The sequence below is a fragment of the Indicator indicator genome, chromosome 1, assembly GCF_027791375.1.
Source record: "Indicator indicator isolate 239-I01 chromosome 1, UM_Iind_1.1, whole genome shotgun sequence".
NCBI classification, from domain to species: Eukaryota; Metazoa; Chordata; class Aves; order Piciformes; family Indicatoridae; genus Indicator; species Indicator indicator.
The window spans coordinates 92,962,598-92,990,274 of NC_072010.1; the positions used below are offsets into that span (position 1 = coordinate 92,962,598).

Consider the following 27,677-nt stretch of genomic DNA (forward strand, 5'->3'; position numbering starts at 1 on the left):
CCAAGTGAAGGCCCTCAGGTTTGCAGGACTGGCAACAGCTTGGTTGACCGTCTTGCTACCCAGGCAAAACTTCATCCAGCCAATGCTAGTTGAGTAGGGATGGATGCAGAGGAAGCTAATAATTTTTTGTTCTAGTGTGTGTAACTGTTATTTTAAATACTGTGATTTTTAGCTGGAGTTCCTCCTGTCTATGTGCAACATCATTAGGATCTTACTTCTGTGTTGGCAGGGATGTGTGTGACAGGAGCAGTGGTTCTGTGGCAGGGAGAGGTTCTTGTGTCAGAACTGCTTGTTTTTAAAATGAAATAATCTTTGTGAAGGTGTGGAGGCAGCATGAGCTAAATAAATCACTTTTTTGACTTCACCTCCTCCTTTTTTTTCCCCCATTCTTCTAAAAATACTTGCCTTGAGGCAAACACCAAATGTGGACTTCCAAAGGGAAGCATGGTACTATCAGCACTGGCTCAGCAGTGAATTAATTAAATCTGTTGCATGAAGATGTGTATGTTGTCTATGTGAGGATTGCAGAATCTAGAGGCAAAACATGGATTAAAAGTTTAAGGCAGGTTAATTGGAACAAGGACTGAAAAAGCCCAAGCACCAATTTATAGGTGCTACTTTGTTACCCCTGGTGCTTCTGCTAGACCCTGCCAAGCAAAAGGTCTTTCTTCAAGATACTAATTAGGGTTCCTTCACTCTGTAGCACAAAAATCAGAGTGATTAACAGCAGATGAGAGAAGCTCAGCTTGCAGTTAAATGTTAATCCTTCTCAGCTTTCCCAAGCTTCCTCATAATTGCATCTAGGTTCTCCTGAACTTTATTGCCCTGGTATGTCCAACCTCATTTGCAAGTAATGAGGAGAATCTGGAGCGACTGTTAGTAAGGAGCTTTTTGAGTGGGTTTGGACCACAGGCAAATCACTCTTGTTTTATTGTCATATTTTGGAGGCATATCTGTTATGTTACACAGAGGCACATCAACCAAAGCTTTGTGATGCTGGGAGCTACTGCTGTATCCCTGAACTGTGTGAGGGGTAGAGTGGAGCTGCATCCTGGGTCTGGGATTTGGCCCTTCTACTGGAAGTATAGCATCTGGCTGCAAGAGGCCCTGCACTACTGTGTGGAGATAGCAGCAGAGTAAATAACTAGATGGACTGTAATATCAATTCCCATCTGTCTAAATCCTTAATCACTCTTTTTTTTTTTTCCCCCCTGGGCTTTTATTATAAAGATTTTTGATGGGGCTAGATGCTGTGGTGTTCCTGATTGATCAGGGCTATGTCCAAATATAGGAAGAGCAGAGATGTTAACTGCAAGTGCATTGTTAATATATTGAGGTGAAATTTTAAAGTACATCTTAATGAGCTGCTCTGTAAATGTTGCTTCTGACACTTTGATGTCCCTTTGGCTGAAGCACCCTGTTTGAATATGGCCTGGGGAAACAGCTTTGCCTATGGAGAATGCAGAAACATGAGAAAAATGGAAGAAGTGTATGGGGATCACACCTGTGAGCCCATACTTAGGCCAGAGCTGGTCTTTCCTTGATGCAGCTGGATGCTGTACCAGATACTATCAGACCTAAAAGAGCATAAAACACATGAATGAGAGCTTCCATGGGAAGAGAGCAAAGCTCTAACCAGCTGTTACAGGAGGAAAAGATGGATGCCAAACACAGGAAAGGTAGAGAGAAATCATTTATGGTAGTAACATAGCACATACCAGTTTTCATGTGGATAAGAAATGGGATTAAGTGCTTAGATTGTTAAAAAATACTGAACCTTGAGAATCTCTCTTCCCTCCTTGTTGTAATGCTATTTCTTACTAGTATAACCTGTGTTTAAATATCTAAAGGGCAAGTGTCAGGAGGGTGGAGCCAGACTCTTCTCAGTGGTATCCAGTGACAGGACAAGGGATAATGGACGTGAGGTTCCGTGTAAACATCAGGAAAAAAACTTCCTTTTGAGTGTGGCACTGGACCAGGCTGCTGAGAGAAATTGTGGAGCCTCTGTCTCTAGAGGCATTCCAAACCTCCCTTTAAAGTTCCAGTGTGATCTACTCTAGGTGATCCTGTTCTATCAGGGGAGTAGGACTATATGATCTTCAGAGGTCCCTTCCAACTCCTACCATTCTGTGATTCTCTGATAATACTAATAATATTATAAGACAGTGGAAATATCAGAAAAGCTGAGGAAATGTAGATGGTGTATGTAGTCAGCTTGGCTTTGTGGAGAGAGGGGAACCATATGAGTGGACAAACTGCTGGATCACAGCATGGAAAAGTGACCTTCTGTCTTCTCTCAAGCTTCTCCCTGTCAAAGTGTTAATCACTTTTTTTTTTTTATAACTGAGTGGTCAAACCGCAAGTACTTGCAAATGAGACTACTCTTGGCTGTTCAGTATGTCAGCAGAAAGGTGACAGCTGTGTGCTGTGAGCTGCAAGTTGTATGACACTGTCACTCTTAACCTGATGTTTCTGGGGGTCATGCAGTATGAACTGTACAGGAAGCAGATCTCAGGCTTTGAGTGTCTCAATCACTCTTTGTCCCCAGTTAATCTCCCAACATGTTCCTTTCACCCCTCTGCCTCCTTCTGCACACTTGAGTCTCAGCATCTGTAAAATGGAGGTGATTACTGTTGTGGGCATATAGCATGTCACTGTAAAATCAAGAGACCTTTCAGTAGTTAAGTATATTAATTGTATGAGGGAAGCTAAAACTCTCCAGAGTCTATGGTTACCTGAGCAGGCCCTGTAGACACCTGGAGTGGCAGTTGCCACAAGAGCAGGGGTCTCTGAAAATTAAGTAAGTTCTAAACATGGTGAATTTATCTTGACATTGCTTATTGTTAGTTAATAGCCTTGGATTCATAGGCAGGTCTCTTTTCCCTCCCCCCCTCCCCCTTTTCTTTTCCCCTTCCTAAACAGACACTTGGCTGCTCTCATACAGCATCTAATCTGCAATGCCTTGAGATGTCAAAAAAGGTATGCTGAATGTATCCACCTATAGGTGAGAAGAAGAGGCACTCTCACATGTATGCAATTTTCACTTCTGTGTCCAAAACCTGGGCAAACTGTAAAAGTAGTACCTTTTTTTTTAGTAGTGCTCATCATTAGCATATACTTAAAAGAGCCAGTATATTTCTTAGATCAAGAGTTTAGAAGTAGAGATACAACTTTCTAGAGTCTTCCAAGGAATACAAACAAACTATACTAATTTAAAGCAAACCTGTGTCTGCCACATATGCTAACCCCTGCAGTGTGTTATGTTCTGTATCTGTGAAGTCAGCACAGAAGAGCATTTCCCAATGTCTAGCTTGTATTATGAGTAGTAGATGTACAGTACTGCTGTTTGCTGTGGGCCTGACATGAGCTCCCCATAGCATTGTGCTAATGTGCTGAGCCATGACAGAGTGGTGCCCAGCCAGAAGCAGTGTGAACCAATTCATCAGTGGGTAAATGAAACAGTGTGAGAACAGGTCCATGTGTTTGCAGGACTTTGGCTTTACCATTGTGCTTTCATGATGCTTAGATTTGTTTTCATGTTCAATTCCAGTGTCACTTCATTTGGGTCTCTGTCCCTTGTCACAGTGACTAAAGCAAACACTACAACAAGCAGCAGCTTGTTCAGCTCAGTGCCTCTGTTTCTCAGTTATACCATCGTGTGCTGGCTTGGCTCCCCGAGCAGAGTAGGGCAGCCACAGAAACTGAGGAAACCAGAGAGTAACCTTCCAGTGCTTTCTGGTGTTGGTGGCCTCCTGTATCAATATCTTTCAGATGTTACCTGTGAGTCTTGCTTTGTGATGATGCTGTTTTTAGTAACTTGGTTTTGGCACCCTACAATGAAATTTCCTTGGAAACAAAATTGCATGTGTAAAAATACAATTGCATTGTATTTTTGTGATCAGAAGGGAAACCTGGAGGGCATGCAAAAGAGTGTTATAAAAGTTTGGAAACCAGAAGGCAATAAAAACAGATTGCAGTGTTTTACCTCCTATCTCAAGAGTTTTTAAATTAAATTATTTACAACGGTGGTTGTTGAAGACTTTATTTTTTTAGGAATTGTGGCTGTAGCCTCAGTATTATGGTGATGGTAGAAGCAAAATTGATAATGATTATGGCTTTCAGGAAGGTGTTTTGGTCCAGTAGACTAAACTTTCATGTGAGCCAAGAATTGTTGGACAAGAATAAACAGGAAATTTTCTTTTAGGTTTGTGACTGCAGACCCTTTCTCTGAACCTGGTGCCCTGAGTGTAAGCATAAGCTGCCCTCTCGGGTAGCTGCCCTTCTGTTACCTTGCTGGTTCTCTATGCTTTATTCAGGTGGTGGCACCTCCCTTGTACCTTTACTCTTCTTGGAGGGTATAAAGTCAAGATCTCTACGAAAAGTCTTTCAGTGATCTAGTGAGAGTGGGCTTAAAATGTATATCTCATATCTGTCTTATATTTGTTCATCAAGCAAGGGCCTCTAGTTGACATGTACAGTCTCTTCTGATGGGTTGTACATTCGCGTTCTTGTTTTCTTGAGCAATGCTTGCAGCTCTGGAGAGGAGGCTGAAGACATCTTCCTTTCAAATGGAAATGGTGCCATTTGATGTAGACAAATTGCTTTCTTGCTTCTTAGAGCAAACAGTAAACTTGAGAGCATTCTACCCCTACTGTAGCTGTCTTACCTCTGCAGCTGTGTGGTGGCCAGATCCTGTAAGGAAAAATTTCAGTTTCTGGTGCAGTGGGCTGCATGAAAACCGTTGCTCACAAACCAAAGCAGCCTTCCTTGTCCAGTTGAGGGCAGTCAGCAATGTGTTTTCTTAGGTGGGGCATGTATGGGTTGTGGTTATCTCAATATAATTTATAGCAGAGCCAGGTGCTAACTGCTAACCTGCTTTTTCATCCCTCACTTACTCAAGTTGCTTCCAGTTGGGTAAGTGGAAGCTGATGAACTTTCTTCCTCTTAACGACTGCTGTGTTTGTCCAGTGTGTCTTGTCTAACAGTCACCTGGGGCTGTGATTCTGGATTAGAGCAGCTACAAGGAAGCACACCTGTAAATGACCTCTGGATCTAAATAACCAGTCCAGTGACAAACACTGTTAATCTCCCTGCAGATATTGCCAGCATCTAGGTCAGACTGAGGAAGGGGAACAGGCTTCTCCCACCCAGATTTGGAGCTGTCTCATTCTTTGCCTTCATCTAATGCCTATCCATACTCTTCTTTCTCTTTGCACAGGTAGATGCAGTGCGTGTTTATGTGAACAGCAGCTCTGAGAACCTCCAATATCCCGTCCTGTTTGTAGTTCGCCAGCAGAAGGGAGTGCTGTCGTGGCAGGTCCCGCTAATTTTTCGAGGCCTGTAAGTACTGGAGTCTTTTCCTTGTAACACTCTTGTCTGTCAACTGTATTCACCGTCAGCCTTTCTCAAGTGCTAGATCTTGCTACCTGTTTGGAGTGCAGGGCTTGGATACAAAGGCCAGAGGACAGGAGAGCCTTTATTCCCCAGCTGCACTGTAACCCAGCAGTTGGGGTACTCTTTCAAGGGTTTGTTCAAACGGCAGCTGTGGAAATGACAGCAATGCCATTTGGTAGATTCGCTGTCTTGGTGACACAGGCAGATCCGGTGTGTAACACTTGGCTCAGTGTCAGCTGAGTGTAGGAAGACCAGGATTTGGTAGGTAATCTCTTACTTGGTGGCATGCTCTTGTCTCTCAGCTTCTCAGGTATGTGCACAGAATACCAGGCGGCTTGTCTGCTGGGGATCTGCCTGTGTCACTTACGGACTGAACTGAACCTGCTGCTGTTATTCATACCATGCTGCAGTCATGCCAGCTTCAAAAAGTGAAACTGCTAACGGGAGCAAAGTATTATGGGACTCGAAGTTCAGATTGTAACATGGAAGGCTTTCTGTTCTGGTTGCTGCTTCTTGGGTATTGGCTCTTTTCTGCAGGCATGGTGGTGGAACGGGTGGGAGTCAGGTAGCTGCTGGTTTTGGTTTTCTAAACCATTGCAGTTGCTAAGATTGTGAATCTACCAAATGGCATTGCTGTCACTTCTGCAGTTGCTTATGGTGTATGCAAGTAGGGTTTGAACAAACTCTGGAAAGAGCACCCTAACTGCTGGGTTACAGTGCATTTGAGGAACAGGGGCTCTCCTCTGTTTCTCACCCTGGGTACACCTAAGTTGAGTCTGTTCTGGAGGGGTTGTTTTGTGAGTGTTTTGTTTCTGAAAGTGCCACTCCATTGTATCTTCAGCAGCCTTATCTAGTTAGGCTGCAAGTACTGAAGCTTTGCAGGCACCTTAGACCATCTGAGATGTGAAGTTTCATCCTGTGACTGAAATGATGGGGATGGGCAGTGTCTTGCCTAGTGCAGTGCCTTGGTTGATGCAGGGGATGGTTATACCAGTGCCTGTTCTGGGTTGTCGTTGCTTCTCTCTGCCTCCAGCAAATGGCAGACATGCTTGATCTGCAGATACCACTGGAAGCCTTAAGGGAAGTGAAATGATGGGGATGGCCAGTCCCTTGTGCAGACCACAAGAGGCAACAGGTGGAGTTTGAGCTCTGAGTAAAAGACTAAATGGTTTGGAGCCTTCAGTTTAGCATTTAAGTTATGCAAGCAGGGAAAAAAATGTTTTTCTTAGACCTACCAAACAATTTTCTAACTATCCAATTTTTCCCTCCTTCCCCTGACTGGTATAGCTATCAGAGGACCTACAGTTACCAAGAAGTGAGTCGGAATCTTTGTCCCTCTGAGCCAACTCCTGAGACAGGACCCTCTGACCAGATTATATTTGTGGACGTCGCTTCCATGGCACCATTTAATATTGCTTATGAGCTCCTAGTCACAAGGCTTGAGAACTTCCAACTTGAGTAAGCTGTGAGAATACATATGTCATTTCTTGGTGTGTCTGCTATGTAGGAATTTGGTCTATCTGTCTACTCTTCCCTCCTTTTTCCTTCCCAGAGGAAGAAAACAAATATTTTTTTTTTTTCTGGCATTTCTTTTCCAGGACCAACAAAGCCTTTAACTTCACTGCCAGCCCTTCCCAGCCCCAGGTAAGGAGGAATGCCACATCCAAATGGTTGATGTGAGCCTTTGCTAGATATGACAAAAACCTTGTAATAACTAGGCCTTTCTCTCTTGGTATGCAGGGTAAATTCCTTACTCTTGAGTTTTCTGTGGTTAAAGTGAAGAGATAGCAGTACCTCAGCTCCTCTACAGGCACATTTGGGTCCTCTTGCAAAGCACTTAATTCAGCCAAAAACCTTGACCACAGCAAATGAATGGTGTCTGCATTTCAGGAAAATTCAGATAAATACGGAAGTCCAGAGACTGCTGGACTGCTACACTTCATGGAAAGTAAGATGGTGTGCACCACTGTCTGCTTCCAGCCAGTGCTGGTTCAGTTGCCTGAGTATGACTTACTAAAATGTAGTCTTTCTCCAGGAAAAAAATAAGAACACCAACTGTAAAATATACAGCAGAACTCAGACTGCTACTCCTTGCTCAGGGCAGCAAGTCAAGTTGCAAGGTGTTAAGTGAAATGCCTGATAATTGTGGTTATTAGTTCAGAAAAGAGCAGACAGTATAGCACACCCAGCTGAGCAGCCCTGTTTACAGCCTTGCAGATACTGCAAGTCGTCTCTTGAATGAAAATGCTGTTGGCAGTAACTATAGTGATAAAGGAGCTCGTAATGCTGGGAAGGTATGTAATTTAGCCAGGCTGTCTGGTACTCTGTTTTTGTTGTTGCTATCACTGTTAGTAACACCACTTAATTTTAGGTTTCCTATTACCAGTCATCCCAGCGGATCTTTTTTGCTGTCACATATCTTAAGATGGTTTACAGATACAGGCTCTTTATAAACCTTTGTTACTTAGTATCTTGTAATTTGAATGTAAGGGGTTTAGGAATTCTGGCCCAGAATTAGCTTTGTAACTTTGGTCTGTATTTGTCACAATTCATCAATGGGATTGTTGTTTTTTTAAATATAGACCCAGATGTAGGGAGTAGAAGACGAGTGCTTCTTAATTGGTATAATGCTGAGGGTTTTGTAAATCACAATATTAAGTAGTCTGCAAGGGCAGGAGGTAAAAAAGGCAATTCAAAATTTAGATGGATGTTGTGATAGCCCTGAGGCTGGAAATAGACAAGTGTAACAACTGATGGAGGAGTTGTCTGGAACCCAGCTCATGCCTGAGGGCAGAAGGAGAAATTAGATATGCTTGTGTAGGTCAGGAGTGTTATCTGGATGTGTAGACACCACTCACAGACTGTGTAGCAGAGAGCTGTAGGCCTCAGTGTCCCTTGGGTTAATTCTGTATTCTGGTATAAGTGTGGCCTAAAGAGAAAATTATAGAAGGGTCCTCATGGGTGGCTCCCTCAAGGACCTGAAGATTTCTGGGGGTAGTGAACCTGTGAAATCAAGGAGCTGAGATTGCCAGTGTCCTTGCTTGGTGGGGAGGAAGTGTGCTCTGCTGAAGAAACCAGCTGGGTGAGTTTTCTGATAGTAAGGACTTGCAGTTGGAGCCTGCTCTCCCTCAGCAGTGAAGGCATCCTGCTTGGAGGGCGGTGCTGGAATTCATGCTTTGGTAGAGAAGGCAGACTTGGGCAAAGGGGGCTTATCCCTGCCCTCTAGTTGAGGGCCCTACTTACTGAAAAGGGGGTGGGAGAAGGGAAATAGGAAACGGTTGGCCTTTGCCCAGCACTGAGGTTTAGGACTTAAGGGGCGCTCCCTAGCTGGGAATGTCTCAGGTTACAGTTTTGTAGCGGGAGCTTAGGTAGCTTCCAGGGTGGCTGCAATGGCTGCCTTGTGACAAGAAAGAAGAAAGGAAAGCGACTGGTGGCAGTCCTCAGCCTTGTGTCCCTTCTGAGATGGAATGAGGTGCCCAGCAGCAGTGACTGTGAGCTGAGCGCTTGGGGTCTGGGCTTTAAGAGGATAACAAGCATGGAAATCATACCTCTCCAGCAGCTGGCTGGTAAAATACATTAAATATGCAAATGATGATGTTTCCTGGAGCATCTTTTGCCCAAATCTGAAAAAAAGCCCTTGCTGGGACAGAGAAAGTAATTTCCTAACCCCACAGACTGCCCTGTGGGCCTGCTCAAAGCATAGAAGCACTCCTCACTCTTAGAGGGAAAGCAGGTGTATTGGCAGATGTTAGTCTCCCAGGTGTTTTTTTTTTTTTTTAACTATAGCTGAATTATTTGCAAAGATGAAGTGAAGAGAAAACCCCATTACCCTTTGTCTTCAAAGCAAAACAAAACCAAGAAACCGAAATCCTATAGCTAATATCACACATTTATTTATGACACTCTTAACAGATTCAACCATTTGACCTAATACTTTTCACAGTCTATCTTTGAAGCAACCCATCTGAGATAAACTCTGTGGTATGTTCCATATGTAAAGTGCAGCAAGCAGTGTGAAAACATCTGGAAACTTCTTATAACAATGTAAAATGGAGCCGGGTATTAAAATAAGTCACTTTAGCTTGACCAAGTGGAAAAAAGCTTATGGGGAGCAGAAGCTATGCTGTATCTTGCTTGGTAATTTACCTGCTGAAGATTTCCATGTCTAACAAGTATGCTGTGCAACAGGAAGAGTTGTCTGTATGTATTTCATCTGCTCTTCTGTAGTGTAAGGTCCTAATGTTTGAAATGTGAATTTTTGTGAAAGCCTTCCACATCCAGCCCCAAAGCCCAGCTTGGATTGTTTTAAGTACCTTAGGGAGACTCTGAAACTAGTGTCAGGGATGATTTCTGGACCATAACTCTCAGCACTCTGCTTTCTCTGCAGTATTTTCTGTACAAATTTCCTGAGGATGTTGATTCAGTCATCATTAAAGTGGTGTCTGATGCAGTCTACCCATGCTCAGTTGTCTCCGTCCAGGATATTGTGGTAAGTCTGAATATAGCAGGGTGAGGAGGTGCCTCCTGAAGCTTTGTGTCCTGCTGCTGGGAGAAGGTCTGTGCCCTAGTACAGAGAGAAAAGGCCTAGGAAGTGTTTCACCCTAGTGTAGTGGTGGTAAAGGGAACCCCTGAAAGAAGAATGAAAATTCTGTGGGAAGGAGGTAAAGTTGAAGATGCTGAGTTCAAGCATCTTGTACAGAGAATTTTGTTGCAAAAAGGTGAACAAGCTGTTCTTCTCCAGCCTGTCCATAGGGCATTTGTTGTGCTCCCCTTATGAGGCTTAGCACCCTCTTAACCTTGTGACATGATTCTGTCTCTTCACCAAGTGGTGGCACACTGCTGGTGGATGAAGGAGGGGACAGTGCCATTCCCTTGACTCTCATCTTGTTCAAGCTAGCATGGGAAGCTTCTGATGTCCAGACATGAGGTCTCTCCTCCTTTCCAATTTGATTTCCTCTCCATGCAATTACTGATCCCTTTTCCTTGAAAGGGAAGAACAGCTGTTCCTTGTCATTGGAAGTTGGCTGTTGCTTGCAGCTGGAAAATAGCCTCATATTTATTCTCCTTTCCCACCTCCCCTAATGATACAGGGAACTGCAGTGTGGGAGCAGCAAGATGGTGGCAGAGGTGCAAGATGCCTTGGTTGCTGGCTCTGAAGTCCAGGCAGCTGCCTTTGATACCTGGGATGAGAGTAACATCAACTCCTGCCCCCATTCCTGTGTTAGAATGGTAGAAGGGCAGGAGGAGGGATGGACAGGCAATTTTCAGCCTATCATGTAGTAAGAACAGTGGAAAAGAATAAGATGAGGGCAAGCACTGCGAAGTGTGGCATAGCCAGTGTTCAGCTGAGGGTATACCCTGCCCTGTGGGAATGGTGGAGTGATCAGTTTGGTTGAATCCTCTTCTGGGATTAAACTGCAGACCAGTTGAGAATGCCAAGATCAGCAGTGAATGTAGGTGACAACTGATGTCTTCAGAGCAGCTCTTCTAACTTTTGAATGTGTCTTGGTTGTTTTGTTCACTTTGACAGTCCAGCAGAGCCTTTTCCTGCAGTTCTGCACTGTCTGTTCTCCCCCTTTCTCCCTTTGAAATTAGTTTGGATTTTTGGTTTAACCCTTAGTTGTGTCTGTTTTAGTGCCCAGTGTATGACCTGGACCACAACGTGGAGTTCAATGGCGTTTACCAATCTATGACTAAGCAGGCAGCCATAACAGTGCAGGTGAGATGATGATGTATGTTGCAGTGCTTTTGGGTTTTTGGTTGGTGAGGGGTTTGGTTTTTTTGGGGGTGGGGGGTGTTGGGGTTTTGTTCTGGGTTTGTTTTTTTGTTTGGTGTTCGTGTCTTGGTTTTGTTTTGGGTTTTCATTTGTTTGTTTATTTTTGGTCTGTGGCTTCTCCTATGTTTTGTTGATTCTGGTATGGATGTGAGCCTTTGTTTTTATTGAATCAGCCCCTGTATGCAGCAATGATGAGGCCACACCTTGAGTACTGGATTATTTCGGGGCCCTCACTTCCAGAAAGGCATTGAGGTCCTGGAGCAGGTCCAGAGAAGGGCAACAAAGCTGGTGAGGGTCTGGAAAACAGGTGTTGTGAGGAGCAGCTGAGGGAACTGGTATTCTTTAGTCTGGAGAAAATGAAGCTGAGGTGAGACCTTCTCACTCCACAACTACCTAAAAGGAGGTTGTAGTGAGGTGAGGGTGGGTCTCTTCTTTTAGTGACAAGTGATAGGAGGAGAGTAAATGGCCTCCCCAGGATGGTGGTTGAATCTGCATCCCTGGAGGTGTTTAAAATACACAGAAATGTGATGCTGAGGGACATGGTTTAGCATCAGACTTGGTAGAGTTAGATAATGGTTGGACTTGATGATCTTAGAGCTCTTGTCCAACCAAAATGATTCTATGATTCTATAAATGGAAGAAGCAATGTTACCTTTACTATAACTGCTTATGTTTGCTTAGGTAGGTCTGTTATGTCTTGGTGCTGAGACTCTAGATCAGAATGGCTGCAGCCAGGTGCCTTCCCTTGGAACTTTGGCTGTTCTACCACTGACTGGTGGTAGCAGGGCCTTTGTAGTAAGCAAAGCTTAGGTAGATGGTTTGCAGTAATTAAAGTAAATAAATAAACGCAGTAGCATTGGTTTGCTTGTACTGAGGTGCTGCTGTACTACATAGCTATGAACTCATCTTATTGTCAGCAAGGATGATGAGAGCATCATCAGAAGCCCAGCTCTGTCCAGAACAGGCAGGTCTGAGTCTAATACCTGTATAGCAACTAAAACCTGATCTCTGTCCTTTGAAGCGCTGCCTCTTGAGGGAGAGTCTTCTTCATATCTCATGTTTTTTTGTTTGTTTTTTTTTTTTTATCTTCTTCCATCCTTCCATGCAGAGAAAGGATTTTCCAGGTGAGCAGTTCTTTGTTGTGTTTGTCATCAAGCCAGAGGATTATGCCTGTGGTGGTTCTGTGCCTTCTTCCATGCATGGTAAGTTGTGCTGGGAGGTGGATTTGGTTGCTGTGTCTGGGTGATGAAGCAGCAGGGGTTCTTTGAGATCTTCCTGTGGGATAGCATGGGGTGGTTGTATAGCTCTGGCTTACCCAGGGAGCTGTGAGAAAGTGAAGTAGAAATTTTATATTGTCAGATAGATTAAAAGTCTTTGACTGATCTAGGAGGTAGTGGGCTAGTACAGCATCTGGCTTGCTGGCTTTTTGGAGGAGTCATTGGTGGTTTGGTAGATACTGGAGACATCCAGGTAATGCTGTTTACAGCTTTTTGGTTGGTGGTTTACTTTGGGCCTTTTTTCCCAGTACTGCTATATTCTCCTGCCTGCGTGGAGACCCAAATAGCAGTTCCTGCAGGTAGCATCTTCTCCCACTGCTGTCTTGGGATTTATGACAGCCCTGAACTCGGGAGAACAGGAAAAATAATAATTTGGGGAGAATAATTGTACAAGAGAATTGTTCATAGTGCTGTTCCCAGCCAGAAAACACTCTGTACTTCAAGGACAGTGGTAAATGCAGAGCTTCCACCACTCATATTGTAGCTGCACCTGGAGTGGGGATATTCCTGTCCTCAAAGCTGAATGTGTTCCTCCCTGTAGGAGAAGCAGGGCTGCAACCAACAGATATAGTGGGCTCTTGAACTTCTCCCCTAAAAAAAAAAGAGAATTGTCATCTTTTGTCTTTCTGTTATTCTAAAGCTATCAGTAGAGCTGTACTAGCAGGGTGTGCTGAGCCTTGGTGAAATACAGCAATTTGCTAGCAACCCTGCATGGAAGTGTTTTTCCAGCAGAGCTTTGGCCAAAGGCACAAATGGAGTCCTAGTATCTCCAATGAGAGAAACTGCCTATTGGAGGCTAGATAAATAGGGAATGAGATGCCATTGAGATTCAGGCATTCAGACTTAATGTACAGAGGGTCGAGCAGGAATTTCTAGTCTGAAACACAGGTTGTGGATGGGAAGGAGGGGGGAGCCTATGGCAAAAGCTGTATGTTGACAAGTCTAAGAAAGGTCTGGAGCAAAACCACAGACAGATTATAGAGAAAAGCCAGGCTCTAGTGTTTTTGCAAGTGCAGGGAAGTAAGAACAGGGCCGGAGTTCATTCATGTTTGATTGCTTTTGTATTTGCTGTACCCCTTGCATTTCACAGGGAATGTCAATCGCACCTGGAACCTGCAGCGGATGAAGAACCTTCAAGTGACAATTGTGCCTTCTATCAAAAGTCAGTGTTTTGGGGCAGAACAATGCAACTTTACAGGGGAGCTTGGCACTTTTGCATAACAGGGTATGGCTGGGCCGGAAGCCCTCTGGTGGGATGGTGCAGAAAGCACTAGCAAAGGAGTCAAAACCAACTGGAGTCCCTTCCAGGAGGTGCTGTGTGACACACAGTGGTCTCATGGGCACACCAGCTAGCACTGGGGGTGAAAGAAATGGGGGAAGACATTGCAGCAGGTTCTGGCAATTCCTCTTGAAGAAAGCAGCTAAGTTTTGAAGAGATGTTTGGGGCTGGGTGTTGTCACTAGATTGTGTTAGCAAGAGCAAGACAGGAGTGCTGGCTCTGAGAGGAGCTATCCTTGCTCTCTGAGCTGACTGATGCCTTCTCTTTCCTCAGAGTCTGTGTATGTCCAAGCCATGTTCTTCAGCTTCCTGAGTTTCCTCTCCTTTTACCTGGGCTCGATGGTTGTTGCTTTTGTGCACTACATCAGGTGAGTTCAGGGGTTTTATAGGGACAGCATTTTTGTTCCTCATAATCCTCAGAGATGCCTCACTCCACACTACATTTCACAGTATCACAGTGTATCAGAGGCTGGAAGGGACCTCGAGAGATCATCCGGCCCAACCCCCCAGCCAGAGCAGGATCACTTAGGGTAGTCAGCACAGGAATGCATCCAGATGGGATTTGAAAGTCTCCAGAGAAGGAGACTCCACAACCCCCCTGGGCAGCCTGTTCCAGTGCTCTGTCACCCTCACTGTAAAGAAGTTTCTCCTCATGTTGAGGTGAAATCTTCTATGTTCAAGTTTGAACCTGTTGTTCCTTGTCTTATCACTGTGAACCACTGAAAAGAGCCTGGCCCCCTCAACTTGACACCCACCCCTCAGATATTTATACACATTGATCAGATCCCCTCTCAGTTTTCTCTTCTCAAAACTAAACAGCCCCAGGTCTCTGTCTCTCTTCATAGGGGAGATGCTCAAATCCCCTGATCATCCTCGTGGCTCTCTGTGGGATTCTCTCCAGTAGTTCTCTGTCTTTCTTGAACTGGGGAACCAAAATCTGGAGGCAGTATTCCAGTTGTTGTCTCACCAGGGCAGAGTAGAGAGGTAAAAGAACTTCCCTAGACCTGCTGGACACACCTTTCTTAATGCATCCCAGGATACCATTGGCTCTCTTGACCACAAGAGCACATTGTTGTTCCATGGAGAACTTGTTGTCCACCAGCACTCCGAGGTCTTTCTCTGTGGAGCTGCTTTCCAGTAGGGCAGCCCCTAACCTGTACTGGTGCATGTTGCTGTTCCTCCCCAGATGTAGGACCCTTCACTTGTCCTTATTCAACTCTATGTGGTTTGCCTGCACCCAGCTCTCCAGCCTGTCCAGGTCATGTTGGATGGCTGCACAGCCTGATGGGGTGTCAGCCAACCCCCCCAGTTTTGTATCATCAATGAACTTGCTGAGGGTACTCTCAATCCTCTCATCCAGGTTGTTCATAAAAAGATATTGAACAAAACTTGGACCCAGTACCAATCCTTGGGGGACACCACTTGCCACAGGCCTCCAAGTTGACTCTGTGCCACTAATGATGACCCTCTGAACTCTGTTGTTGAGCCATTTAGGGCAGGTGTGGTGGCAAGCATTGAACAGAGCAGCCAAAGTCGTCTATGATTACTCAGTATGCTTCTACTGACCATCAGCCAGAAAATATTTTCTTTCTTTGCTGTGGCTGTCATGACAGTGATGAAAACTTAAGGCTCTGCCCTACAGCTTTTGTAGTGCCCCAGCTCTGGGATTCCTTCCTGGACACTGGGTGGTAATTGTCATGGGGCCAGTCTGGGATATGGGGTACCAGAGCACTGGGGAGCCAAGGTACTTCCCAGAGGACTGAACCAAATACCATAATAAATGGCAGTGACCCAAACAGAGCCTTGGAGTCCCAAGAGTGCTGGTTTCTTGCCTGACCTGACTCCTCTGTCCTGGCCCTTGGTGCCTGGGCTTATGTTGAGAATATCTGTATCTGAGGTGAACTTGGGCACAGCTACCATGCCTAAAAGGGAGATGAGATTTGCCCCTGCAGGGGGTAACAGTGCAGGATGAGAGCCTTGATGGGGCAGTGGGCAGGTGCTCTTAAGGTGGTGGATGGATGGTGTTCTTGTGCTCCTCTGCTCAGCACCTGTGTTGAAGGATGTGGTCCTGGCTTCTGAAGCATTGCGCTGATGTGTGCCTCTAGCTCCTGCTGCTTTTCCGGTAGATTCTTATGCACTTGATGCCTGAGCGAGGGAGCTGGATTAGGAATTCTCTCTCAACAGCCTGGGCAGTGTAGGATGGGACGGTCGTACAACTGGTCATCCTGTGTGGGCACTTCCTAGGGTAAAAATCCCTCTGTTTTGGAAATCAGAGAGGTAGACGGCAAGCAGTTGTGGGTGAGCCGTGTCTAGTCCAAACAATATTTTTATTGTTTTGTTGTTGGTTTGTTTGTTTCTTTTGTACTTTGTGTTGGGTTTGTTTGGTTGGAGCTTGCACTGTATTTACTTATTTGTGCCCAAGAAAATCCTGCCATGGCTGGCAGGTCATGGTGTTTGTAGGTTATTTCACTGGTGCTGCCTGTTCTTTTTTCAGGGTTCAGAGGAAGGCTTCAGCTGGGAGATTGAGTCCTGAGGATGGTAAGGTCATTTTTCTGCTATGTGACAGCTTTACACGGCCATCACAGATCCCAGGCCAGGCAAAGGCTAGGCTGTCAGTCAAGTACCTTGTGTCCCTTCAAGCCTTCTTCCCTGCACATGTACTACATGGTTTCTGGTGCTGAAGAAATATGTTAGAGCTTCCTCTCTTCACTCACACAAGGGCATTTGAAGCAAGCTCCCCTGAATGTAATCCTGACCCCTGCCCTGAAGAGCTGCCTTTTAGAGGAGTGGAGGAAGGGCGAGACTAGACTTGGCTACAGACTAATGTTCCTGATGCCAAGTCTGTTCATTTCTAAGCAAGGCACTTTAAGATCTCCTGTCTGGTTTAAGCATGGGGTCTCTAATATTTTAATCTAAATTTTAATTTGCTTTTAACTGTGAGTTGCAGACTACAAGTGAATGAATGACTAATACAGCTAGGTAGTGGTGTTTTGTTTTGTTTACTTGGGTATTGGGTTCAGTTCACCTTATGCTGTGCCCACGTTTCAATGTGCCACAGATTTCTGCATTATAAAAACATAGCTGCACCTAAGAGGCCACCAGTGAAGGATGGAAGGTTTTTGCTGTGTGGATGGAGGTGGGACACTGGGAAGGTTTGACTTCTGGAAAAGTGTGGGAGGCTGGCTGTTTGATTTTTGTTTAAATATTCAGTTTCTGCAAAGTAGTTCAAAGCATTGGTCTGAGGATAAAGGCATCATCATTTGTACCTCTCTTGGGGAAAGGGGACGTGTTATGTTTGGGCAGCACTGAAAAGTTCTTGGTGTGTTCCCTTTTTTTAATCTCCATCTTCTTCAGCCTCTCTGATCTGCTACATGCCACCAGATAAGCATACTAGTATTAAGTGAGCTATGGTTAAGTGCTCTGCAGTGGAACTTCACTCTGACTTGGCATTACTTGGGTTAATATTTCTGCTGAGAATCTGGGGACATCTGGATTCTCAGAGTGGCTTCTTCAGCCACTAAGATACACATGTGCATCCCTCTATGTGGAATATGTATGAAAGGCTTTCTTCACAACCAAATGATCAGGGGACTGTAAAAATATGCTTTAAAATATTCTTATTTTAAGTCTCTTGGTATAGATCCAGCGGTAAGACAGCAGCAGGTCTTAGGGTACCAGAGGAATAGGAAGGGCCTGTGTGTTGGAGTTTGGGAAAGCTGAAGGGACTTGGCCAAGGCCCTGGAAGAGATCCATGGTGGTGACAAGGGATCACTGTGTAAGGCAAGGAGGCACAGTCTCAGTCAAGTGAGAAGAGAAGCCCCAAGAAGTTGTTTGTGCTGCAGCTGAGAGTTCTTGTGGTAAAGGCAGCTTGCAAGCTGTTTTTCCACATTGCCCTGGGAAATGTAGAAGTTAAACTCTAGGGCTTGGAAAGTTTCCAAAGATGCTGCAGGGCACAGATGCTGTGCTTGATATAGACCTGGAGAGCAGAGAATCACAGAATGGTAGGGGTTGGAGATCACCCAGTTCAACTGTGCTGCTAAAATAGGTTCACCTAGGGCTGGCTGCACAGGAACACATCTAGGCAGGTTTTCAGAGTCTCCAGAAAAGCCTTCTCTTTTCCAGACTAAACAGCCCTAGCTCTCTCAGCCTCTTCTACTAGGAGATGCTCCAGTCCCCTTACCATTTTTGTGGCCCTGTGGAACTCCCTTCAGCAGTTCCCTGTCTCTTGAACTGGGGAGCTCAGAACTGGACACAAGACTCCAGGTGCGGCCTCACTAGGGCTGAGTAGAGGGGCAGGAGAACATCCCTTGACCTGCTTGATGCACCCCAGGATACCTTTGGCCTTCTTGGCCACAAGAGTGCATTGCTGTCTTATGGTCAGCTTGCTTCCAGGTCTTTCGCTGCGGAGCAGCTTTACAGCAGATCCACCCCTAACTGGTACTGGTGCATGAGGTTATTCTTTCCCAGGTGTAGATCTCTATGCTTGCTCTTGAATTCCATGAGGTTCCTGGGTAGGAAGGATTGCTGAACAGCATCACTGTGAAAGAACAGAGGAGCACAGTTCTTTCACAGTTTACAGGGCTCCTCCCAGAGGCACTTGCTCCTTCTGTGACCTGTCCTCTCCCTTGTACTCTCACCCACCTTCACATTCCACATCCTTTCCTCTGAGGAGGAGCCAAATCCTACTCACATGCTGTTCCTTTCTCTATTGTGTCTCTTCAGGGTGTGTGTCTGACTAATGCCTATAAAAGGATAATTGGCATCTTCCCTATCCAGATCACCTAGGGCATGCTGGCTTCCCCCCCCCCCCACTTCCCACCCACTAGAATTTCTCTTCCTCCAAAGAACAACTGAGTCTTGCCTTCTCCATCACTCCTGTTTCCTTTCCTCTTCCCTGCCAAGAAAGTGTGGATGAACTTGCTGCGCAATCTATCCCTGCACTTTGTCTCTGAACATCCTTCAACTCCGTATCACTTTCTGCTCCTGTCACCTGTCTTACACCAAATTTCTGTGGTTACTTTTTTAAAATCCCATGTCACATGTCCCATTCCACATCATCGTTATCAGGTGGAGGTAATAGCTGGAGGAACCACACCTATTGTGGTATATTTACTTTGCTGACTCACTGGGAAGTGGGGCAGAAATCAGTGGATGAGCTGGAACTGAAGTGGTTGTGAGGGACAGGGCAAAGCACCTTTTCTCCCTGGTGTCCCTGCTTTGTCCAGATTTAAATCTTTCTCTGGTTACTTGGGAGAGAAGATTGAGCTGTTTGTTATCCTATTAGAGGGGTGGAGCAAGACTGCAGAGAAGCTGAAAAGGAGATTGCTTCTTACTCCACAGGCCAACAAGCAAAGTGAATATGTCAAGGGAAAGCAGTAATGGCATTTAATGTTTCAAGTCCAATTTGACTCAAGCAGGGAAAAGTTAGGGGGTTTTTTACGTATGTGGCTAAAGGAAACGGTATAAAAACCTATGTAAGGTGTTACAGAAATGCCCAGGATTGCAAGCTGGAGAGAGGAGTCTGCCTGTGCCTTACAGTGTGGGACAGGTCAAGTACTGGGAAGCCAGAAATGCAGCTTGGCCATTGCCAGGCTGCAGGAAATTTGCTTGGCTTTACTGTGCCTTATCCTGTATCCCTTTGCTACTGATTGGCCACATGATGTTGCAAGAATGAGGCTTTACAAGCAGCTAAACCCGTCTTGCTGTTTGTCACCACTAAGACCTGGTCTTGATCCTGCTGCTCTGGTTTCCTTCCTTTTTGGGGAGATGGTTGTTTGACAGGCATGAGAGAATTCATCTGGTTATGGGTCTTGCTATGTTCGTATCTAGTCCAACCATGCTGCTAAAGCAGGTTCACCTGGGGCAGGTTGCACAGGAACACATCCATGTGGGTTTTGAAAATCTGCAGAGAAGGAGACTCTACAACCTCTATGCAGCCTGGTCCAGGGCTCCAGCACCTTTACAGGAAGGAAGGCTCTCTTCAAGTTGAGGCAGAACTTCTTGTGTTCCAGTTTGTGCCTGTTACCCCTCCTACCACTGGGGACCAGTGAAAAGATTGGCCCCATCTTCTTAAGCCCCACCCTTAAGGTATTTGTAAACATGGATTATAAAACCCCTCTCAGCCTTCTTTCCTCTAAGCTAAGCAGCCCTAGGTCTCTCAGCCTTTCCTTGGAAGAGAGATGTTCTATTCTCTTAATCATCCTCATAGCCCACTATTAGACTCTCTCCAGTAGTTCCCTGTCTCTCTTGAACTGGGGAGCTGAGAACTGGACACAAAACTCCAAAGGAGGCCTCGCTATGGCTGATTAGAAGGGCAGGAGAACCTGCCTTGGCCTGCTGGTCACATTCTTCTTAATGCACCCCAGGATACCGTTGGCAACCCTGGCTGCAAGGCCACATTTCCTGTCTTCTGGTCAACTTAGTGTCCACCAGGACTTCCAGGTCTCTCTCCACAGAGGTATTTTTTTCAGCAGGTCAACTGCCAACCTGTACAGGTACATGGAGTTACTCTTTCCCAGGTGCAGGACTCTGCACTTGTCCTTGTTGAATTTCATTAGGCTCCTTTCTGCCCAACTCTCCAGAAGCAAAAGAAGCTAATGTGGAGACAGGAGAGGAAAGGTCCAGTGCAATCTGACTGGGAGGTGCAGCCCTCCTCGCTTCAGGTGTGTGAGCAGAAGGCAAGGTCTTCCTAGCCCTCAAAGGCTTGCCCTTCTTGTCATAAGCACAAGATGATCACCACTTTTTGCATGGAGCGTTCTCTGCTTCCTCCTTGCTTGGTTAAAATTGTGTGGCAGCTGCCTTGCCAAAGGCTGTCTATGACTCGTTAGAGGATAGCTGTAGGTACGGTGTTTGAACAGATCAGTGCATGAGGAGGGGAAGGAGAGGAGTTGGAACTTCAGAAGGCTGTTCTGAATATCATGAGACTTGCACTAGAATTTGCCAGATCTTGTAGCCCCATAATGTGATCTCTAAAGGGTGTGCTGGAGGGAGGCTCAGGGTTTTGTGAGTGGAACCAGCACCCTGGTGGAGGGGTGGGGAAGCGCTGAAGTGAAACGGTTTGCTTCACGTTTCAAAGCAAGGTTTTCTCTTTTCATGTGCAATGCTCTAGAGGGAGACTGCCATCTGTTTGGAGAAATGCTGGAGAAGAGCCCCTCCAACTCTTCAAGCTGTCTGTATTCATATCTGAGATGTATTTTGAAGCACTGACATGCAACTCACTGTCTCTTTTGGGTCTGTTTCTGTTTCAGGATCTGGGCTTGTGACTTCTTCTCACCCCATCACAGCCAGCACCCCTGAGGGAAGCAGCTATGGTGCTATTGGTACAGTATCTTCCAGAAATGGGGGCACAGGAAATGTCCTGCCTGGGACAGAGGAAAGCACTTTAAAGCCAGAAGGGAATAAAGCTATAAGCTGCTTTAGTAGCAGCTTCTAAGTACTTAAAAAAAAATGCAGCTTGGGAGGTTTAGGTCACGCTTTAGGGCAGAACATCTACATCAGAGAGGTGGCACACCTCTGGAAGAGGTGCACAGAGAGTATCTGTCATTGGATATGTTTGTTTCTTCTAGATGAAGCCACAGTCACCTGGTAAATGTTGATGACAGTGATACGTCAGGCAGGAGGTTGACTAGGGACTGGTAAAGGTTCCTTTCAACCAAGCTTCTAAGAGTTTCATTAGCTCATCAAGCCTGCCTTTAGAACAAAGCATGCCTGTCACTGAAGGATTATGTGCTACAAGGCAGGACAGAATTGGAGCTTCTTTTGGTCCAGAGGTTTCATTAGGGGAGAAATAATGTGATGCTGTCAACAGGTGAATCATGCCCTGGCAACAGAGGAGGAAAACCTCACAAAGGTCCTGCTAATCTGAGATGATGGGAAATGCCTGCCTTTGCCAGAGTTTCTTGGTCACCTTACACCAGTTTTCCCTTCTGTGGAGGGATTGGTGTTGAATAGCTCAGTACTGTGGACTTTTGGGCATAGTCTTGACATCTTGGGGACCCAGGTTGCAGGGTGAGGCAGTGCAGGTCCAGGGCTGTGTGAGGCAGCTGCTCAAAGGAGAGAGGAGAGTACCTCTATGTAATTTTTGGTCCTGCTCAGGGTGCATTTGCTCACTGTATGGTGTAAAACCAGTCCTGATGCTCAGTACCACTCAGCTGTTGGACTGTGAAAGTGTGTTGTCTCTAAAGGCCTGATGAAGAAACAGAACTGATACTTCGTGAGGCCTGGGAAAAATTCAGGAGGAGTTAAGGCGTGGAATAGTTGAGGGCTTCAGCACCACCCTACCTTCTTTCCCCAGTTCACAAGGAATTGCTTTAAAAGCATTTCAGAAGTGAGGAAGAAAGTTGTGTTCTGGTTATGCCAGTATGAGCAATAGGCTTGCTGGGAACATGGTCAGCCTGTGGGAAGTGCAGGCAAGTCCTGTTGATACTGTAGATGTAAGGGGAGCAAAGCTCTTGCCTGCTTTGAAAAATCAACTTTCTTCCTCTTTGTCTTTTGTTCTATGGTATTTTTAGAAAAGCTTTTATATAAAGATTATATAAAATCTGGAGATTAACTAGGTCAGCCTGTTTCTGACCCCTGAACAGCCTGCTGCTTTCATTAGAGCTTTCTTGCTTGTGTCAGGCTTCCAGATTTCAGTGCTCAGGTTAGTATAGAGTAAAAAATTTCAGAGATTAGAAGTAATAGCGTAAAAGCAGAGGGAGAACAAACAAACAAAATGCTTCAGAGGTGGGAAGGTGGTTCTTGAAAGTGGTCTTAGCTGATAATTTGAGACTTTTTAGGAAGGTTTATGATCATGAAGAAACTCGTTCTCTGAAATAGCTGTTATTGACTTGTCCCAGCATGTTATGGCTGCTCTCTGGGGCAGTTTTCTTCCTGCTGTGCATAGTGGGTTTTAGCTTTACTCTCCCTGTTTCTTTTTCCTCGCTCTGCTCCAGATGAATCAAGCTCCAGTGGTGGACACCAGTTATCTTCCCCTGAGCTCAAGCCGACAGCTGGTTATGACACAGACAGCTCTGTGGAGGAGGAGAGCGACTTTGACACCATGCCAGAAATTGAAAGTGATAAGAATGTCATCCGCACAAAGGTATAGCTGGTGGACGAAAGGCTGGGTCATGGACCCATCTGGGCCACAAACATCACTGGTCACTTGCCAAGATTTTAAGTTTCTGCTTCTCTCTAATAAAGCTACATGTGCTGCTTTAGTGGCTTTTTTAAAAGTGTCTAGAAAGTGTTTTCTTGCTGTGCTAAGTGTGGTGCTGAAATGAGTGATTTAATATTAGGGACTGTTGAGGAAGGAGCACAGAGTTGTTACAGGAAGCCCAAGGACAATAGCGTAGGGGGAAAATAATATGCAGTAGCAGTTAGTTATCTGTTATGAGCAGTGTGAGTGCAGTGGATGTACTTCAAGGGGACTTCAGGCTAGCAGTTCTCAAACTGCCTCCTGTTGTTGCCCCACTTGGCATGTCAAAGCCATTGCTGGAGGCCAGAGGGTTTTGCAGAACTCATTTCCCATAGAATTGAGGGACACAATGAAGGTCACTGTGTGGAGAAAAAAAATGATCCAAACAGGACCAAGCTGCATATTGTCCAAATACATCAAGATCTTCTACTGGCTTCTGTAGTCTTCATTAGTTCTTTTCTGTTTTCTTCCCTCTTTCCCCACCCACTGATGTTTCAGGTGTTCCTCTATCTGTCAGACTTGTCCAGGAAGGACCGAAGGATTGTCAGCAAAAAATACAAAATCTATTTCTGGTAAGGCCCAAGCTCTGGACCCAGTCTCTGGTTGTGGAGTCTGTCCACATGCCCTTCTGCACTACACTTTAGACCTGACTGTATTCTTTGAGCGATCCTGTTACACATTCTGAACCAGTTCCAACCAGTAAGTACAAATACCACAAACCTCAAACAAGGATATTTGTGAACCAGGGCACAGATGATCCTGGAAATAGATTCTGGTTTGCATAATTGCTTTCATGTGTGGTAATAACTGGTGTGCTGGAACATATTAAGGGGAGAAGTTGGTACTCAACTGCGCAAGTTTCTGGTCCATATCCTGTCTTTCTTTGTGCCATTAGTACTTGCCTCCTGTTTCATTATCACATTTGTTCTTCTGCTTCAGCAGATCATAACCAGAGATACAAAGCTCCAGGAGAGGGGACCAGGGTCTGTGCCCTTAAACACTGAGGAATACACCTTTCTTCACAAGCACTGGGGTTCTGTCCTGGGTGTGCACCAGTTTTTATGGTGTGTGTAACTGCTGTTACTGTTTCTTCTGCAGGAACATCATCACCATTGCAGTGTTTTATGCCCTGCCAGTCATCCAGCTTGTCATCACTTACCAGACGGTGCGTTGGGCTCTGTGGCTCTCCTGTGCTTGGGTCCTCTTGCCTTTAAACTTGCTCTGTGTGAGGATGATAGTCATGGTGAGGCTGGGGTCACCCAGATATCCTACCCTGTCTGAGAGGCAATTTACCTTAGCTACTCTTTGCACCATGTGTTGAGTGTTGCTGCTGGCTTGGCTCACTGAGCTTGCAGTTCTGTGCTTTTCTTGCTTGGGAAGAAGGGCTAGCTGTTTTCCTGCTCTTCTGATGTCTCACTTGGGGCCTGTTTCGTTTTAGAGACAGGAGGAATATACTCTTATCTCTAAAAGAGAACTGAAAGCAAGTAGGGTTTGCTGTGATGAGTGATTTCTCTTCCCTTCTCCCTGTCCTTACTGCCCTACTGTTAACTGAGATATTTGCAAGCAGATCTATTATTAGTGGGGTTGAGAGCACACTATGTTGTCTCTGAAGACAGTTGTCAGCTTTGTGGTCTTGTGGCAATGTCTTATCCTCTCTTAAAAGTTTCACTTGAAGATGTCATTACTTCCCTTTGCCAGTGCTGGATCTAGAGGTGTCCTGGTACACCCTGTGTACATGAAGTGTTTGCATGAAACAGACCCCCCAGAACAGGGAGGATTTCATAGAATGATCCAGACCGGAAAAGACCTCCAAAGGTCATCTAGTCTGACCTCCCTGCAGTCAGCAGGGACATCCCCAAGTAGACCAGGCTGCCCAGGGCCTCGTCGAGTCTTTGCTAATATCAGATCTCCCACCTCCTCTCTGTCCAGGTAGTAAATGTGACAGGCAATCAAGACATCTGCTACTATAACTTTCTGTGTGCTCATCCCCTTGGAGTGCTGAGGTGAGTGAGCCCTGTGGTCACTGCATTATTGTCTCATCCCTCCCAAGTATTTGTGCAGTGCTCAGGTCAGGATTTTATCCTTGCCAGCTCACAGTAGCTGTAGTCATAAGACCACTGAGACTTCAGAACTCTTGAGCTTTCTGTTTTACTCAGCAGTGGCTTTCTGTTGCAGAGAGGTGCATACACCTAGGAACATGTGGCACTTGGGTTCCCCTGATAAACTTATGGCACAGCAATGAGATCTTCTTGTGCTTTTTTGGATGCCTTCACTTGTATCCAAGGAGAAGCAGCTCTGCAAAGATGTTCAGATCAATCCTTCCAGTGCAGCATTTCTCTGAACTAAAGTGGGAGTGCAAAGAAAGCCAAGACCTTGGGGAGTCTTATAGAGAAAGACTGACCTTGGGGAATCTTGTAGAGGAAGTTTTAAGCCTACTGGGACAGGTGAACTACTCATCCTAAAACCATCATCCAGGGTGTAATTAGCAAGTGTTTGGAAGTTGCTGAGGTGGAAAGTGGTGGAAGGGGAGAGCAAAATGGATTCAGCTTGTTGTGATCAACGGTTTAGCATCCTGCTGCTGTGCTGTCTTTTATTTTAAACCTTTTTCCCTGCAGTGCCTTCAATAACATCCTCAGCAATGTAGGCCACATGCTGCTGGGTTTTCTCTTCCTCCTCATTGTGTTGCGCAGAAACATTCTCCACCGTCGGGCCATGGAGATGAAAGATATCTATACCCTGGTATGAAACATGGATGCATGGGGATGAGCAGAGGGAGGAAAACAAAGGAGAACTTGAAAACCAGACTGATACACAATGGGTTTCCATTTGCCTTCCTTGCTGGAAGACTGAATCCTCCTCTTTTTCCCTCCACTGAGGAGAGTCTAGGTGGGACACTTATGTATTATGACACAAACCCCATGTGGTGGTTTTAAGGCTATGCCTTTAATTTTTCTTCACAAAGTTCAAGCAGAAAGGTGAAAGAATGTAAATAAATCACTATTGGGTGTAAGAGAGAGAAATAACGATTATTCTAAACACTTCCATTGGAGAGAGAGAAATGTTTAAGAGTCAGTTCTCAAAAGAAAGTTCAGTTTGTCTGGTGTTTCTCTGCTGGACAGTCTGTGTTTCTCTTCTGGCCTTTTGCTTTTCAAAGATAACACACACCTGCATACTGACCTTGAAAATCAAAGTTTAACAACTTCTCTGCTTCTTGGCTTTTTCCTTCTGCCTGGGGGGGTCTAGGGAAGGCAGAGAAAAGAGGCAGGGCCCCTCTGGGGCCAGGGGGCTTTGTTGTGTTTTTCTGTTAATTGTACATATTTGTAAATATTGTGAATAGTGTATATTTGTACATACTCATTGCATTTCATTATAGATTGTGGTTTAGCTTATAAAATACAGCCTCATTTGCTTCCAAATTGAGTTAGCCTGGTTATTGTCAGTGTGGGAGAGATTTTTCTTAACCCACCACATCACAACTAATTTGGTGCCCCACATTGGGCACCAAATTAATTGTTGTAATATGGTGGGCTGAAATTCCCTTCCCACATTAGCAATACCAGACTAGATCAAAAACTACAGGCTACAATGGAATGCAATGAAATATGAACAAATATACACTATTCACAACATTTACAAATATGTACAATTAATAGAAAAACACAACGAAGGCCCCTGGCCCCAGAGGGGCCCTGCCTCTTTCCACCCCTCCATTCTTCCCAGAGCTAGCAGGCAAAGGGGAGCAAAAAAAAAAAAACAAGGAGCAAAGAGAATTATGTTAGAAAACTTAGCCAAGGTCAAAAGCCAAAAGAGAAAAACAGAGAACACTCTGTTGGCATTGCTGAGAGAACTCCCCAGTCTTTGTTTTGGGAACTGACTCTTCAGAGACCATTCCCTCCAATGGAAGAGTTCAGAATAATCATTATTTCTCTTTCTTACACCCAATAGTGATTTATTTACATTCTTTCACCTTTCTGCTCAAATGTTGTGAATTAAAATTAAAGGCATAGCCTTAAAACTGCCACACCCCAATATCTGGCTGCTTACAGTGCGTCCACGTGTCTGTGTTAACGCAGCCTCAGCTTCTGAAGACCAGGAGATCCAGGAGATGAATAAAGGAGTGACTCACGTGGCTGTGGCTTTTCCTCCAGTGCTCACTGAGATGGAAATAGGATAATGGAAGTGTTCTAAGATGCTTTGATTTATAGTGAGGTTTAATTTGTGTTAGGAGTTCCTTCTTGGCACTCCTATTAGCAAGAGGGAATAAACCTGCCTGTGATAACCCAGAGGAAGTTGACTGCCTCTAGCTTTGGAGCAGAGCTGCTTGTAGTCAGTTTCTGCAGTTATCTTCTGGGAGAAAATGGAGAAGTCTGCAGCCCTGTGGGCAGTGGTGCTGATGGCATCTGAAGACAAACAGCTGTTTTCACTAGCTTGATAGCAGCTAAAAGTCTTGGCAGTTTTGAGGGTCTGCTTCTTGCAGTGGAGAAGCTTTCTCACCTAGGGCTGATAGGCTCTGTTCCTCAGGGGCTTTTAACACCTGCTGGTCACAAAAGCAAAGCTGCTGTTTTGGGTCCCCAGTGCTCTCAGTTTTGGGTGGGATGTAGTGTGGCACAATGTACAGAGTAGAGTCTTTACAGATCCTGAGGTCTTTACACCAGAAGTTTGTGTGATTAGCTTGGGTTTGCTGGCTATACAACATGGCTAAACACTGAGCCTCTGGCTGCACACAGTAGTGGTAGTAGGGATAAAGTGCTGGAGAGTGGAAGCTTGCTTGTCA

The 27,677-nt window shown here is 45.3% G+C and overlaps 1 protein-coding gene across 1 annotated transcript in view; it reads left to right on the plus strand.

Annotated features, from left to right (window-relative positions):
• The first annotated feature begins 6,775 nt into the window (after positions 1-6,775).
• SIDT1 (SID1 transmembrane family member 1) overlaps positions 6,776-27,677 on the plus strand; it is a 29,640-nt gene continuing 8,738 nt past the window's right edge. Inside the window, exons 1-14 of the mRNA XM_054399803.1 lie at positions 6,776-6,852; positions 6,993-7,038; positions 9,782-9,883; positions 11,030-11,113; positions 12,279-12,372; positions 13,538-13,609; positions 14,000-14,093; positions 16,220-16,263; positions 20,973-21,044; positions 22,659-22,807; positions 23,402-23,475; positions 24,002-24,068; positions 24,833-24,906; positions 25,519-25,642. Coding sequence (XP_054255778.1) covers positions 6,791-6,852; positions 6,993-7,038; positions 9,782-9,883; positions 11,030-11,113; positions 12,279-12,372; positions 13,538-13,609; positions 14,000-14,093; positions 16,220-16,263; positions 20,973-21,044; positions 22,659-22,807; positions 23,402-23,475; positions 24,002-24,068; positions 24,833-24,906; positions 25,519-25,642 — 1,158 coding nt within the window. The 5' untranslated portion in view covers positions 6,776-6,790. The remainder of the gene's footprint in view (positions 6,853-6,992; positions 7,039-9,781; positions 9,884-11,029; positions 11,114-12,278; positions 12,373-13,537; positions 13,610-13,999; positions 14,094-16,219; positions 16,264-20,972; positions 21,045-22,658; positions 22,808-23,401; positions 23,476-24,001; positions 24,069-24,832; positions 24,907-25,518; positions 25,643-27,677) is intronic.